Source organism: Lagopus muta, chromosome 12 (assembly GCF_023343835.1).
Source record: "Lagopus muta isolate bLagMut1 chromosome 12, bLagMut1 primary, whole genome shotgun sequence".
NCBI classification, from domain to species: Eukaryota; Metazoa; Chordata; class Aves; order Galliformes; family Phasianidae; genus Lagopus; species Lagopus muta.
The window spans coordinates 18,028,241-18,044,435 of NC_064444.1; the positions used below are offsets into that span (position 1 = coordinate 18,028,241).

At 45.2% G+C, this 16,195-nt stretch overlaps 1 protein-coding gene across 3 annotated transcripts; it reads left to right on the plus strand.

Moving 5' to 3' along the window:
• Positions 1–711: 711 nt before the first annotated feature.
• CMTR2 (cap methyltransferase 2) lies at positions 712–10,103 on the plus strand. 3 transcript variants are annotated; one of them, XR_007379483.1, is made up of 3 exons: positions 712–939; positions 3,432–5,931; positions 9,367–10,103. XR_007379483.1 is itself a non-coding variant. In XM_048958485.1 (2 exons), the coding sequence occupies exon 2, from the start codon at positions 3,451–3,453 to the stop codon at positions 5,740–5,742; it is 2,292 nt and encodes a 763-aa protein (XP_048814442.1). In that variant the 5' UTR covers positions 712–939; positions 3,432–3,450; the 3' UTR covers positions 5,743–10,103. The 3 variants fall into 3 exon arrangements, 2 of the variants coding, with proteins under 2 accessions (XP_048814442.1, XP_048814443.1); XM_048958485.1 differs by having other exon boundaries at positions 3,432–10,103; XM_048958486.1 differs by lacking the exon at positions 712–939 and adding an exon at positions 2,057–2,941 and having other exon boundaries at positions 3,432–10,103.
• The last annotated feature ends 6,092 nt before the right edge of the window (positions 10,104–16,195 follow it).

Here is a 16,195-nt window from a genome sequence, read left to right on the forward strand (position 1 = left end):
CGTGGCATTTACTACGATGGCTTTATCTTTATGTATTAACTTCTTCTGAAGAATGAATTCCTTTGTTTCCAAGGACTTAAAAGAGTGAAAAATTAAGCTGTGCGTTTGTGCTTATGAATGGTGTGTATATTTTTAATACATACACTTCATTTTTCAGCAGTGTTCCTTCACTTTAGAAACCAGCAAGCTCTAAAGGAAGGAGGGAGGTTACATATTTCATTCTGACTTTAACTTGTCATTTCTCTGATTGCAGTGCTTTGAGTATATCATTTCTCTTTCAGTATATCATTAACCCACATATTACAGATATATCCCTAACAAAAATGTGTTACTTATTTATTGACTGGTTACTTTGCTCCTAGGAAAACTTCCTGTGGTTACACAAGCTTTAGAATCCTTTGTACTCATAGCACAGTCTTTCTGTGCTAAAGCATGTTCTGGACTAGGGGTGGATCCCACTTTATCAATGAGAAATACGTGAAAGCCGAGCAAACTTAACAGCAAAGTGAATTTCTGCTAACTCATGCTATGCCACTGTCTCTTTGACCCCCAAACAAACAATAAGTGCTGCTCTCTCTGACCTGTGTGTAGCAAAGCCTCCCACTGTCTAAAACACTTGGAGCAGCACTCAGCACCTGAGCTGCGTAACTTTGATAAATGCTTATTAACTCCTCCTATAACGAGAAACTCTTTGGGGCTGTGTTACAGCAGGGAGGTGGCTCTTCCCTTGAAGAGACGCGAGTGGGGCGCTTTCTGCCCGAAGGCCTGCAGCTGCTCCCCGTGCCCAGCTCTCCCTCCCGATCCTCGCTAAGGATAAAGCAGAGAGAGAAAGGGGAGCGGCTCGGCTCGGCTGCGGGGCCGGGCGCTGGAGCGAGAGGGGCGGTGCGGTGCTCGCAGCCCGCCCCGCCGCCGGGCCTGCCTTCCCGCTGCGCCGCCGGGGTAAGAGCGGGGCCTGCAGTAGGCCGCGCGGAAGCCGCGGCCTCGCGTAGAGGGCTGCTCGCGAGGGGTGTCACCTCCACGGTGTGCGCCTCTACGTGAGGCCGGGGATGGGCGGGATGTGGCTAGGCCGCGCCGTGCGGGGGGAGGCGGACCGTGAGCGGGCGGGGAGGGGAGAGCTGGTGTTCAGTGTTGGGATGTGGCTGCTTGGGAAAGGGAGGCTGCCCAAACGAGAAGCAGCTGGATGCTGTCGATGGGATGGGTGGCTTAGTGGCCTTCCTGGCCCTGCCCTGAGTGAGGGCTGTGAGCAGGGAGAGCCCTGAACTCTGCAACAGGCTGGAACCAAGGCCAGGCCAGCTCAGGTAATGCAGACTGGCATCCTAGGGCCTTGCCAAGCCTGAGTTGGGATTTGAAGGTTTGAGCCTTAATTAAAAGGTTGTGACAACATTTGTGGTATAAATGAGGTGAAACTAGTTTAGGATGCAGTGCCTGCCTATACTGAGGTCTGTGAAGCCTTCAAACTAGAAGGGGTGAGATTTAAACTGTATACAAGGAAAAAGCTTTTTACAGTAAAAACAGTGAACCACTGGCATCGCTTGCCCTGAGTGGTGGTGGTGCCCAGTCCCTGCAGGCACCCAGGGTTGGGCTGAATGGCACTCTGAGCACGTGGTGGAGCTGTAGGTGCCCCTCTTCATTGCAGGGAGTGGGAGCAGATGGCCTTTAAGAGTGACTTCCAACTCAAACAATTCTATTCATTGTACTTTTTCTCCCCAGAGTGCAGTGAGGTAAAGGGTGCTGCTGAAGATAAAACAAATCTTCATGAGCAAAAGTAAAACTAGGTGTGCTTTATGCTTATTGAAAGGCAACCAAGGTGGGGAAGTAAGTGGAAACATTGCATCGATGCTTCACTATGTGCTGCCTGTAGCAAGCTGGTCACTGTGATATACAGCTGGGTTGGCCTGGTTACTTTGGTGGAGGGAGTTTTAGCTCTTCTTTTTTCTGTTTGTCTCCTAAATTTCTTAGCCCTTTTGATTTTTTTTTTTTTTTTTTCCTAAATAAACTGTTTGGTGACTTTACCCCAATATTTTCTTTTATTTTGCTTCTGAGGTAATGATATGGATTTGAGGATGGCTAAAATTGTATGCTGAGGGATTTTCTGTCTCCTATATTAATGCTGATTAAATAACGTTACTTAAATGAGAAATCTTAGTTTTTGAGTAGACTGGCTGATTTCTGGTTTCTGAATCTAAATTCTCCTTTGCCTGCTTTGCGCTGCGTACTGGAACAGATGGCAGAAGACTCGCTAGCTTTGTGCCAGTGTGCTCATGGAGTCTTGATCCATTTAGAGCACAACTTCGCACTGCTTTCCTCTTTAACATCAAGCACAAGTTAGGACTGACCGCAGTTGCAAGAAAATCTTTTCTTGCTTCAGATCTATCACCCTTTTTCCAGTAGGGAAAGCAAGCTGTAAGAACTTGCAGGAGCCTGGTCAAAATGGTGCAGGGTTGTAACACAGAAAATATGCTTTTGTTTGCAGGTTTAGCTACAGGGCTGTTCTCAGGAAGTGCCTGTGAGAAGCTCTGCAAACATCACATTTGTTTTAGTGGGGGGAAAATTAGCTGTGACCAGTTGGGAGAAAATGGAAGGAACAGCACTGCTCCATCTCTAAGGGTAGCTGCTGTTGTTTGGGTCTCCCAACTCTACGTGTTTTAAGCATACTTTGAGAACTTGGATAAAATATTGGTTTAATTAGATGAAAAAACTTGTGTCTGTATGGGAACTGTTGAGTCACGGCCTGAACCGCTGATTGAGCACCTGGGGAAAGGACCCAGTCAGCCCTGGGAGCACAGGTGAAGGCAGTTCAGCTGTGCAACTGGAAGGGTGGAGCCTGGCTGCACCTCTCTTAGACCCCATTTAAGGGTTAGTGCCACTTTGGAAGGATCTCCTTCTGGAGATCCCTCCTTGGTGAAGATTTACCCTGCGAACCTGGAATCTTCTGATACGGGTAAGCAATCTTCCCTCCCTTTATAGCGCTGTTCTATCGTGCTGATCCTTCTTCATTACATCTCTGGTGAAACACCTTTTCCCATCCTATTGGTCTGTCCAATTGCTACAGTGACCCATCTGGGTAATTTGTATAGCTCTTGGCATGCTCTATTTTGAGTCTGAGGTCTAAACACTTAAATATAAACACCTGTGCAGTGAGTAGAGTATTCAGAGTTCAGTGAACAGCCAAAGTAGCAGCCAGCCCTTCTTTACTTCCTGTGTAAAGGGTGATGGAACCGATGACCCATTTACGAATGGCCTTATTCAGTATAGCCCTTGTCTATTCTATTTTTCTCATTGATACATGGTTCTTTTGAAGCAATTTCCATTCCAGAATATGGAAGTGAAGCAAGAGTGTCCTTTAAAAAAACAAACAAACACAAAGCAGTAAAAAAAAAATCTTTGTCTATTTATATGTGCTTATGATTGGAATTGTTTCTATCTTTCAGATTGTCAATCGGTCCAAGAATGAGCACATGCAGGAAGCCTTATGTTGACCAGACCACAAATCTTGAAAAGTTCGACCCTGAAATTCTTTCTGAAATTGAGAAGCTCTTTGCAAAGAAGTTTTCTTACACTAAGCCACTTAATAATGAATGGCAGCTCCCAGATCCCAGCGATGCCTTCACGTGTGACCACAAGGAATTCAACTCGCTTCTTGATCTGAAGAACTCGATGAATGAAGTGAAGAATCAGCTTAGTGATAAGAACCTCATTGAATGGCATCAGCACACTTCGTTTACCAATAAAGCAGGAAAAATAATTCCTCACGTGAAGAAATCTGTGAATGCTGAGCTCTGCACCCAGGCCTGGTGCAAGTTTCATGAGATGCTGTGCAGTTTTCCTCTTCTCCCTGCAGATGCTCTTCAGGAGGGACAGCTGAACTCTGTTCACCTCTGTGAAGCGCCGGGGGCTTTTATAGCCAGCCTCAATCACTACTTAAAATCCCACCACATCCACTGTGACTGGAATTGGGTGGCTAATACTCTAAACCCATATCATGAAGCAAATGATACCCTTATGATGATTATGGATGACCGTCTTATAGCAAATACGCTGCCTTGGTGGTACTTTGGCCCGGACAACACCGGCGATGTGATGTCATTGAAACATCTGACAGGACTTCAGAACTTTGTAAGTAACATGGCCACAGTTCACTTAGTAACTGCTGATGGAAGCTTTGATTGCCAAGGAAATCCAGGTGAGCAGGAAGCCCTCGTCTCCCCCCTCCATTACTGTGAAACAGTCACTGCTTTAATGATCCTGGGCGCCGGAGGATCCTTTGTTTTGAAGATGTTTACCCTGTTTGAGCACTGTTCTACCAATCTTCTCTTTCTGCTGAACTGCTGCTTTGAGGAGGTTCACGTCTTTAAGCCAGCCACTAGCAAAGCTGGAAACTCAGAGGCCTATGTAATTTGTCTTCGTTACATGGGCAGAGAGAGCATTCATCTGCTGCTTTCTAAGATGATGCAGAACTTTGGGACGGATATGGTCAACAAAGCTCTTTTCCCCCAGCATCTGATCCCAGAATCTTTTCTTAAAATGCACGAGGAATGTTGCGTGTTCTTCCACAGGTGCCAGGTGGAGACTATCTGTGAAAACATCTATCTCTTTGAGCACATGGAAGAAGCAGAGCAGACAAAACTGAACAAGTTGAGAGATTGTGCAGTAGACTTCTTCATGCAAAGATTTTGTATGAAACCCATTGCTAGAAGTAACTGGCTTGTCAAGAAATCTCAGACTGGTTGCAGCATGAATGCAAAATGGTTTGGGCAAAGGAACAAATATTTTAGTACGTACAATGAAAGAAAAATGCTGGAAACCCTTACATGGAATGATAAAGTGGCAAAGGGCTATTTAAATCACGTGGCTGAAGAACACAGCTTAACTAATGCTGGTAAAATGTGCATTTTGGACGGATTGTCTTCTAACCTTAAGTGTAACTTGTGGTACATTTTGGAAGGAAAGAGGCTACCAGCAGTAAAATGTTCACCATTTTGTGATGGCCAAGTCTTGGCAAATCTTAACGAAGCTATGAATGAACTGGTGGGGAGGCCAAAAACCAAACAGCTGCTGCAGCTTTGTCACTCCTGTGAGGTACTGCCTGGGGAGCAGATGTTGGCAGAAGTGTCTGATCTTTACCAGTCTTATCAGGAGATCCTGAATGGAAGACGTGGGGACAAATTCAAGTGCCTTGTGGTGGATTTCCCATCCCTTTATGATGCTGAAAGCCAGCCTGGTATGGAAATAAAGTGCCTAGACTCGACCACGCTGCTGACTTTTAGCTTCTCTTTGCTTTATGATGGAGAACCAAAATACCAACAGCAGCTTTTGGAGTGTGTTCTGCATTCCCTGAATCAGCTTGCAATAGGAGATGCATTGATTCTGCCTATTCTTTCTTGTTTTACACGTTTCACAGCTGGCCTGGTGTTTGTACTGCATTGCTGTTTCAGGTGCATCACATTTGCTTGTCCGACGTCCCACGAGCCACTGAAGACCTGCACTGCTTTGCTGTGTGTTGGCTATCAGGGTGTCCCAAATCCAGTTACTGAGTACCTGCAACATCTGCATAAGCTGATGAGTTCTTTGCTAGACTCGGATTCTCCCAAGCAAGTTTTGCAGTTTGTGCCTATGGAGAGTCTCCTCCAGGGCAAACTGTTGGAGTTCTTGTGGGATTTGAACACGGCCATTGCAAAGAGACAGCTCCACTTGCTTGTGCAAGCCAAGCAGCAGCAAACGACTGGCAGTATTTCACTATAAAATAACCCTAAAATCGAGCAAGTTGCTGCTATGCCTTGTTTCTCAGGCAGGTAGAAGTTAAAAATGTTGATGTGAAGGAAACGTCAATGCCATGGCTAAGTTTTACAGTCTCGGTACTGGGAGGATGTTTTGAGCTATCAACCCTACTTGTGCTGTACTGGGCTGTAGAAACCCTTGGCTTAATCTCAGGTATGGGAAGTCAGGGCAGTGATTGAAGTGGACAAACTGTTTCTTCTGTCACCAGTTATCTGTTCAAATTTCTTCGTGTGCCACCTGGAGCAGTGATGTGGCTTTCCTGATGAAAGGTGGTGTGGTGCCTTACCTGTTTATTTCGGCCAGGCTGTGGTAGGCTTTGTTTTGTGATGTTATCTCTCTTCTGCTGAGCTAAATGTGGGAGTTCTGACGCTGCTGCTTTTCTTATGGGATTTGTGGGAGCCAAAAATTGATGCTGGGGCCAGAATGCTCAGCAGCGTGCAAGCCTGGTGTGCAACTTGAGGGATTTTGGGAGCTGGCAACTCGTTTGCAGGGGCTGGGTTGAAAACAACTGCCTTTAAACAGTAGCAGAGGCATGCAGGGAAAGATTCTCTTTAAATGTGAATGCAAGGACCGTGCTGTATGGCCTAGGACAGGTGATTGCATGGCTTCATCTCCCTGTCCCATCAATGGATGGAGCATCTCAACTTTTTTATGGGCACCTCCTTAACCTGATTTGGGACTCCTTGATTGTAGTGCTATTAAGGAGGAACTGCAGATGTTTTTCAGGCAAACAGCGTGGTCAGGCAGGGCTCTGTGTTCCAAGAAATGCTTTGGAGGAGTGCTAAGCTGAAGAAATGCGATACTTTCCTTGGGTTAAGATTTCATTTGATTCTCCTTAGAGATAAAAATGATGAAATTGCTGCCTGGCTGCTCCTTTAAGGGAGTCAAATTTTATTTTTTGTATTGCTCCTTTGAGGGCTGAATTTTGAAGCCTAACCCGTACATTAACACTTAGTTTTAAGTTTGTAGTTTACATGGGAAAACTTGCTTGGAGGGAGAAATGATGTTTGGAAGGAAAAATGATTTACTGCAGATATGTGCAGGATCTCTTAGAAGAAAGTCAGAAATGTGGAGCCGGAAGGAAAATAGTCTCCTGATTAATTACCAGTCACCTTCTGGAAGCACTTCTAATTATGTAATATAGGAGCTTGAAGGATAATTGATTACTGCTAAGGATTAAAAGCGCTGCTGAAAAACTGTTTTGTCTGGAGGTGTTGCACATTTAATAAGCTTTTTTGCCACGTTGATTGGGGTAGAATTTCATGCATTTAACAGTTCATTTTTTATTTAAGGATTTGATAGGTGAATGAGTCGGTGGCTCAGGTCTGACTAACTGATAGCATTTTCTAAAAGTCCTGTTTTTTACAGCTGCATGTAGGTAGAAGCAGAGAAGCCTTGCTAACAAAAGCTTCGGAGGCTGGTCATTGTCCCCATTTAAATGAGCTTGCTCTGCCGTGAGCTGAGTCACGCTTCCTCCCTCGGACCAGGAGTCGGGATTTCTTTTTCAAAAGAAATACTGAAAATGAGAGGAAAAAAGCAGGGAAGGAATATTGTGGAAGAATGACTGACAAGGCTTCAGAGACCACCTGTAAGAGGCTCCTTTACCTGAGTCAAAGCAGAATAAAGGTATTGTCCACCGAAGGCACCTTTGTGTCTCTGCTGCCCTTTCAGAGGTGATTTATGCATCTGAAGCCCATGAAAAGGCTTCTCTTAAAGCAGGGGCAAATGAGATTTCGAGCACACATGTGTTCTTGCACTGTGGTGTTCTGCTCTGGAGGCTCAGGTAGCAGAAGCATCCCAACCAGCAGATGATTAATGTGAGGTTTTTCTCCGAACGTCAGTCTGATGCTTTTGAATTCTTATTGTAAAGTAAAATCCGAGCACCGTTCAGGATGTGTTTTTCAAACTCGGATTTTCAAGTTTTCCTTGGTCTGGTTTGCACATCTGGCAAACTATGCAGACTTCTTGGAGATTTCTCCAGTCCCACCTTTCCTCACGTGTTCGACAGTTAAATCAAGGAGGATGAGCACAGGATTAGTTCCCACGGTGACAGGATGTGTGCAAGGTGTTCTACTTCCCTTTCTTCCTTAGTTCTTAAGATGAAGCATTCTGAATAGCTGCAGAATGAGAAGCCAGGTCCCTAAAACATAGGAAATCCAATGTCTTATACATCCTGGTGCCCCGTTTGCTCTGAACCTGTTGGCAGCTGTCAGGAGGTGGTGGAACAAATCCTTTGGCAGCAGCTGCTCCTTCTGTTATGGAAAATATCTGATTTGGGAACTCTTCTTTTGTTGTGGCAGCAGTTTCAAAGTTAGGAATGAGGCTTGTCTCCTTAATTGTGAGAGTCCTGCATTGTCCTGGCTGTCTCTAGACCAATAATGTCGTTGAGGAGTGACACTTAATTTCACTTGTGACTTTTGGAATATGTAAGAATGCATGGGAAGAATGCATTAACCTTTGCAGAGAGGGGCTGATGGCTCCTGTGTTGGGCAGTGCTGTCAGTCCCTTTGGCTGATTGCGTTTTGGGTGATGGCTGATGAAGTGTCTCAGTGTCCTGGCTGCCTTTATGCTGGCCTCTCTCTTTTTTTTCCTTTGACCTGCTTGAAGATGAACTGGTTGTCAGCTCTCTTTTGTAGGAGCCTCGATCTTCATGCAGGAAAGATGGGGGGGGGGGAAAACATAGATTGGTAGATAAATAGAACATAGATTCAATCATGGTGCGTGAAGACCCGAAGCAAAATTAGCTTTGCAGCTCTGCTACTGCAAGTTTCCAATGGAGGACCAATATCTGTGTCCAGTGATCAGCTGCAAGCTCCACTGTTTTCTTCTGAATGTCTGGAGCTTCTGTTTTAAGCTAGCATAGTAGTTGCATGGAGTTTGAATGGGTTGGATTCCTCACCAACCAAATGTGTTGGTTTTCCTTCTTAGTTCAGTTGCATTCAGACTTGCCACTTATTTTCACTGATCTTCTGTGGATTTATTTGGATGTGCACAGATTGTGTGTGTTTTTGCCACTGGCTTTCCAATTTAATTTCTGCAGAACATAATGAGATTTATGGTATGAAATCCGGTAGCTTATTAAAATGGTACTAATTGGTGTCTATTCATCTTAATTTAAGCTGATCTATTAAATTACTGGTGGTCGAAGTAGAATATTTAGCAGAATTAGAGTTTATTAAAAGTACAACTTGAAATTTAACAAGAAGGGCTTTGTGTTCCTTATGTAGAAAGTGGGAAAAGGAAAGAAGAAACCCCACACCTTGATTTTGGACCTCTGCAACTGGATGCTTTAGGATGCAATAAATGAAGGATGACCGGCAAGCTGAAGCCTCAGAGCCTTGCATCTCCTGCTACTGTTCCTAAAACCCATCTTTTGACATCTGTTTAATTTAGAGATGATTTTCAGCTTGTTAATTCCTAATGGCGAAGCAGCGGAGATCCTACGTTCATTTGTCTTACTGTTTTGGGTGGTGTGAAATACTTTTGTTTATCGGCTCTAAACAAGAGCCTCCATCTCAGCTGCAGCCTTTGAATCTCTCTCTCTCTTTTTTTTTTTTTTTTTTTTTTTTTTTTTTTTTTTTTTTTTAGTGCTTTGAAGGCAGAGAGATTAAAATTTCCTCCCAGAAGCCTGGTAATGGTTTCTCCGTCTCGTTCTTGAAACCGTTTTCGTGAATGCCATACGGATATCCTCAGCTCCAGTTGTTTGTGTTGCATTCACCTGACAAAGATCAAGCGTGGCTGTTTATGCTGGCGATGCGTTCAGCCTGTGGCTGCTCGTTTCTTGCTCCTCAGGGAACAATTTGGATTGCTGTTGAGCCCTCCTGCCCCACTTGTGGGGTCCAGAGCTGAATGCAAGTCTGAACAATGGAATTTGCTGAAAGAATTAGCTGGTGGCTGTGGGGACTTTAAACAAGCAGAACCTTTGTGAGACATTTAAAAGCATTTTGGGCATTTTCCCACCAGCAAGGAGAGGCCTTTCCTTGCTCAAAATTCTGTTTTAAAGAAGCTCTGAGGTGTGAGCATCTGTGCAAATAGTTTGCCTGTTGCTTGTTGCCTTTCTTTTATGCACGCAGTACGTTTGTGCTTGCGTGTATGGGAACCCCCATGAAGGTGGTACAGCAAGGAAGATTTTCCTTTTGTAACTTACCAGCGTGTGCTTTTGTTTTGAAGGGTGTGAATGTAAATATTGTTTTGATGTACATTATGGGATGTTGGTTTATGGGGCTGTTGTTGTATTTCCGTTTGGCCCACAGATGTGTGTTGGAAGAGCTTTTCTGAATGGATGGAAAACAAAATGCAGAGAAAATAAACTATGTTCTGTTTTAGTTCTGTTGCTGCTCATTTCTCTACCCAAATGTGGAAGAAGACAACAAATTGCAGGAGGGAGACCCTGCCTCGTGGACCCATCATCAGTGAATGAAAGAGGCAGAGGCCTGCCGAGCGCGGTGCGTCTGCTGCTCACTTTCTCAGCTCTTTTCCTTTGCAGTTTACTGTTTCAAAGAGACATCAGTGACAGAAGAGGTGTGAGCAGTGTGTCGGAGCTCCTTGGTCTTGTTACCCATCTTGGCAGACAGGTGCTGTGCGTGGAGCCTGCTTGCACAGCGAGGGCTGTCCAAAGGATCTTCAGTTCCTGCTGGCTGTGACAGCCCCTATGGTAGGAAACCACACTGCAGTTTTGTCTGCAAAGTCTTTTATTAATCCTTATCCAAATGCTTTCATTCTAAGTGCTTGCTTTCAGTGAATGGTGTTATTAAACAAAGAGAAGCTGCGTGCCTTATTTCTCTGCTGTACTGACATGGGTTCCGACTGCTCATCTTCGGCCTGGCTATCAGGTTTGTCATGAGACTTTGTGCTAGCTGGTTCTGATTGCAGCTATGAATGCTGACATTTCTCACTGCCTCTTTACTTGGGAAGTGAAGGAGGACCCCAGGTTAGGGAGCTGGTCAGTATTGCAGCATATCCTAGAGACAGGAGATGATATAAGAGGTGTACTTCTCTGGTACCTTGATTTTCATATAGATGGCAGATATTGGGGGCAACCTTTAAACTAGAAATGCTGTTGAATGCCTGCTGATGTGGAGGCTGGCATTGTCTCACTTGATCTTAACTCTAGACTGGAGCGTTGGCAGTGAACGTCAAAATGTGCTTCAGGAGAAATGAGTCCAGAAGTGAATGGTCATTAAAATGGGGGCTGCGTTGGAGGAGCCTGTGTGAAGGACTGTGTCAAATTTGGTGGAAGTGTGGTTTAATGTGGCTGTACTGAATTACAGGGAAATGTAAATGCCTCTAATTGTATTTAAGCTACTAAACAATTCTTTGAAATATTTACTTTTCACAATATTGCAGTATAAAAATATTGCTTGAAAGCACATGAGATGGCAGATTAGAAACAGAAGGGAAGGCGTGGCTTTCCTTGTTTTGCTGTTAGAAACCTTAAAGACCGCATATGTCATTTCTTCAGTCTTTAAAGTCACTTTATACGCTACGTTATATTGATTGTAAGTCTTATGTTAGTTGTGGTAGATCTTGTGCAAGCTTGCCTGCCAGCTCTTGAGTTTTGGGTGTTGTCAGAGCTGAGCTGAATTGCTGAACACAGAGCAGAGGAGCATTCTCTTTTAGGCTGAGCAGAGAGATTGAGCGAATTCTTCCACTGTGTTCTATCCTGTTCTTGGTAAAGGAGGGGGGATGAAATTTTACCTATAAGACAGACCTATTTGAAGGCAACTACTGCACCACGCTTGGTGGTCTCTTTTAAAGGATGTTTTTCTTCTGTAGGAAACCTGGACGTGTTTATTTAAGTCATCTTCAGTGTTTTATTAAATGAAGATGACTGCTGCTTGTTAACGAATTGATTTATCTAAATTGAGGGGGAGCGGGGAGAAGTGCCTGTCACTTGTTGACAAATTGATTTACCTAAATTGGTGGGTGCTGGGGAGAAGAGAATCAATATTTGAAACTTATTTGTTGCTGAAGTCAGAGATCATTATCTGTACGGCTGAGAGATGTGGATGGATGAAGGCTGCCTGATACAAATGGAAGCTCGCGCTGCTGTACCCTGAGGTCCTAAGCTGTCAGGTACCTGTGCCTCAAAACAATGACCTGATGGCCAGGCAGTAATAAAACCTCAATTAGATGGAGGAACGAAGGGGCTGCGGTGGTGAAGTGTCTTAATTTAAGTCTCTAGAGGGTTAAGGTGATTAAATGCTTCTATATAATCAGTTGACTGCTCCAGGTTGGTGACAGTGTACTCTACAGCCGTCGAGTTGAAAAGTAATGAAGCCTATCTTAGGGTCACAAACTTGGCTCTGAGGTGGCCTCCAATAATGATGCTCTTGGCAGAGGAGTGTGGGAGTGGGGCAGGAGCACAGTTGCTGCTGGGGACATCTGAATCACAGGAGCAGTGTGGGAAGCTGGGTTCCCTGCCTTCCTTCCCTACTGCAGCTGCACTGATGGAAGATCCCAACTACACCAGCCTGAGAAACACACGGTGCAAGGTGAGCTCAGAGCCCTGCATGGAATAGGTTGTGCAGGGTGTTGGGAACCAGGCCCCCTGGGTTGGGATTCTTGCAAGATTCCTCACAGGTAGCAACGCTGCTGCTCAGCACTGGGGGCTTGCTGTCACACAGCTCTTACAGCTGGCACTGAATGTGTTGGCACAGGCTGGAAGGGATCTGGATTGGCTGATGCACAGAGTGTCAGAGGGCAGCTCGATCCCAGCCAGCTGGAAAGCTTGCCTAACCATCAGTGACAGCAAGCTCACACTTTCAGTGGAAGCTCTGGAGTAGCTGGGTGCTTAATAGCTGTCAGTACTGTAACCTTAACTGTAAATCACCAAGTAATTGATTTCAGAGTGTTAATGAAAAGTAGATTTACGGAGAAGTACAATTGTGCCTAAGACGCACGGTTAATAGCACTGGCACTGAACAAACCCTAAATTGGCTCTGTGCTTCCGTTACGAAACAGGGTAGCATAAGCCCATAAACTTCTGTAGATTGCTTTGCTCTTAATTACAAGACCAGCTTTACCAAAGTGAACGAGCTCGCATACTTAAATGCAGGTTTTGAATTTGGAAACCTGCTCAGAGCTCTGGCTGTTGTCCAGCTTTTGTTCCCTCACCTCCTGCAGGGAGTGAGAGAGACCCCAGGCTGATGAGATATTTGATCTGATCCAAGTTCTGTGGGGACTCTGCACAGGAAGAGGATTAGATCTAAGAGTGAAGTTTGTTCTGGCCAGTTTATCCCTGGGTGATGGAAGGAACAGACCAGAAATTGCTCCTTAGGCTGGATGCTGAAGCGGTGGTGAAAGTGGAGCTCAACCAGCATTCTATAGGCCTGTTCCCAGTCACCCTGTGTCACAGAACCATGAAGGATGGAAAGGCCTCTAGGATCATCTGGTCCAACCATCACCAATGTCATCCTGATAGCGTTCAGTGTGTGCAACCACACCTGAGCTGACCTGCAAGTGGGGCTGGAGCTGCACGCACAGTTGGGAGCACCTCCCTGCTCCTCCCTCACTACATGAATCATCCCATCACTCTTAGCAGTTTTGAAGTGACCTGAACTGCTTCCCAGAGGAAACGGTGACAGCAGCAGTCTTGGGAGCAGGAGTGGAAGTAATGAAGCAGTAATTAGCAATTAATGAAACGTGGTGAAACTTACAGTTTTAATAACTGTGCTGGCCTAGAGGTTTGATGCTGAAATGTAGCAGTCTCTTGGAAATATGCAACTCTGGAGCTTAATTATCATAATTTCCTTTAGACACCATCTGCTCTTAGAGCCAACTCGTGTGTTTATTCCTTCCCCCGAAGGCAGCTGAGGTTTTAAGGATTCCACTCCTGTGGCTTTTCACAGCAGAGAAGGTTAGGAGAGCAGGGGTGGGTTTGGGGCTGAGGTGGACTTTGTGGCTTGTCAGATGGAGTCTGAGAAGGCCAGGTTCTGTTACAATAGGCAGAAAGGTGTTTAGATGTGGAAAGAAGGAACGGGGGGAAAACTGTTATCAGAACCTCCTTTGTAGTTTGCAGAGAGTTCAGTCTTGTTTTCAGTGGGAGTACAGGTGGGCTGTGCTGCCTGCATTCCCTTCTGAACCCACTGAGCAACGCCTGGAAAACTATAACTCCTTACAAATGCTATGATACAATGAAAGGCTGTGATTGTCAAGTCAGCCCTCACCTGAAGTCAGTATTGTGTTGCTAACACCATGCAAACCCCAGTAACCCCATTGTGAGGAGGGGGAACACGGTCCCACAGCAGTGGTGATGCATGCAGCCAAGCTTCTCGTGCCTCACATCTGTTGTTCTGCTGTGCTTTACCAGTCATATGCTGTTTTATGCCTTGCTGAGCACTGTAAGGGCAGCTCAGGTTAAAACCACCTTGCTGCTCTTCTCTCTTAAGGGTGAGCCTGGAAATTGGTCAGATCATGACAACAAATAGCCAAACAGCCCCTGCCTTCCCCTGACTCCTCATGTAATCACTAGTGGCAGGAGTGAAGGGTTGGTCAGTCAGGAGCAGTGGATTAGGCTGAATGCTTTCTTCCTTGTCTGCTGCGGAGATGCCCAATGGACTTCATCAGAGCAAAGCACTTTTCAAGCAGCAAAGGTGAGAAAATAGCACATGGGAATTTTGAAAGATGCAAGTGCTGTTGTAGACGTCATCTCTTCCCACTGAAGGGCTGTGTTAAGGATTCAATTTTGTCTTGTGTAAATCAGTTTTAATTAATAGAGCAGATGTACCAACAATGCATCTGGAGATGAAATGGAGGGGAAAGAAAAGAGGCAGCTGGTGCTGGTGGATGTAAATATTTGCTTTTTGGGAAGTGAAGCTCTGTTTCTGAAACTTCAGATTCAAATTCAGATTTCAGTTTCAGGAGAATGCTGCTTTGCCTGTGGAGATATATGGAGCAGAAAAAATCAGCTGAACCATAATGCTTTGTTTGATTCCAGCACATGTGATGTAAGAAGCATAAGGCTTTGGAGCAGGGCCAGCACATGAAGTCTCGGTTCCTACTAAAATATTAAGGCTCAGCCCCACGTTGGTAGAGCATGCAGTGATTTCAGGGATGACTGGAACAAGAAGCCTTCCCCTGGCCACTGCATCACAGTCTGATATGAAGCATGGACAAATGGAGATGCTAGCTTTGGCCCCCTGGCGCAGGGCAGAGGGCTGTGGTGCAATTAAATGAGGCCTTGATGGCAAGCCAAGTGAAAGAGTTGCATGTATCTGAAAGCCTCTGCTGGGGAGATATGACAGATATAGCTGGGGGCTCTAAACTTCATGTAGTGCTGAGGGTTTCAGGAAAAAAATAGGCAGTGTGTGAATTAAACGTGGTATGCTTTGGGGCCCACTGCATTTCTGCTTGAGGTACTGAAGGGCTATGTCTGTTCAGGATGATTTGCAGAGTTTTTGTTACTGTCCGTGACTAAAAATTGGGAAACAACCCTAAAAGCAGAGAGACCTGAAGCAAATAAAGAATGTAAGCAGACGGAACCCCAAACAAATAGGAACAGCCCAGAGAAAAGGGAGAAGAAAAAGCGATTTCACCAAGAAGTCATACGTGGAAAGCAGCAGAACTGGAAAGCTGGAGGAGGCAGACAAGAAGGAGGGTTGATCTAGAGCAAATATTTCTAGACCTGAAGTCACTTGCCCTTACTGTGTTGTATTTGCAATGTGAAACACCCCACTATCTGTCACTTCTGTTTCAGAGCTCTGTTGCCAGTTCTGATACCCTGCTCTGGTTGCTCGTGTCCTGTTTTCCATCCTTTGTTGACAGTGGGGAGCAGCAGGCATCGTGAAGGTGAAAATGTAATGGATTGGAAGAGGCAGCTGAACCACTTGCAGGCAGAGATTTGTCAGGTCCTCAGCACTGCAGGTGAAGCAGCTGAAATCTTTCAGAATTACGATCTCTTCCAGGATGGCTCACGCAGTTTCCAGGGTGCTGTGGAGCCTGATTTGACATTACAAAGGGATCTTGAGCTCTAAACCTCAGGCAAGTAATTTTTTGCTATTAGAAAAAGTCACAGTCTCTGTTATTCTGTTTGTCATTACCAGATGTTGAATTGGCAGATGTTGAACTAGCAGCCTTACTTCCAACTCTGCCTTCTCCAGGTCCTGTATGTTATCCCTGTGTGTTTTGGCTGTGTGCATTTATGGACTTTCTGCACCCATTCCTTTTTATCCCAGTAATTGATCTGGAAAAACTGAATTGCTAACAGTCAGTGTATTCAAGATCACATCCTCAGTAGGTGATAGGATATGCCTGAAGCAGTAACTTGATCATATTGGGGGATTTTTGCAGAGCCACATCTCCAGGTTTAGAACTCAGGACATTTCAACAGCAGTGAGGTAGGAAAGCATGAAGAGGCTGCAAAGCTCTCAGCTACAGTCCTGTACGTGCTGAGTGTGCATGTACTCAAATGAGCTGC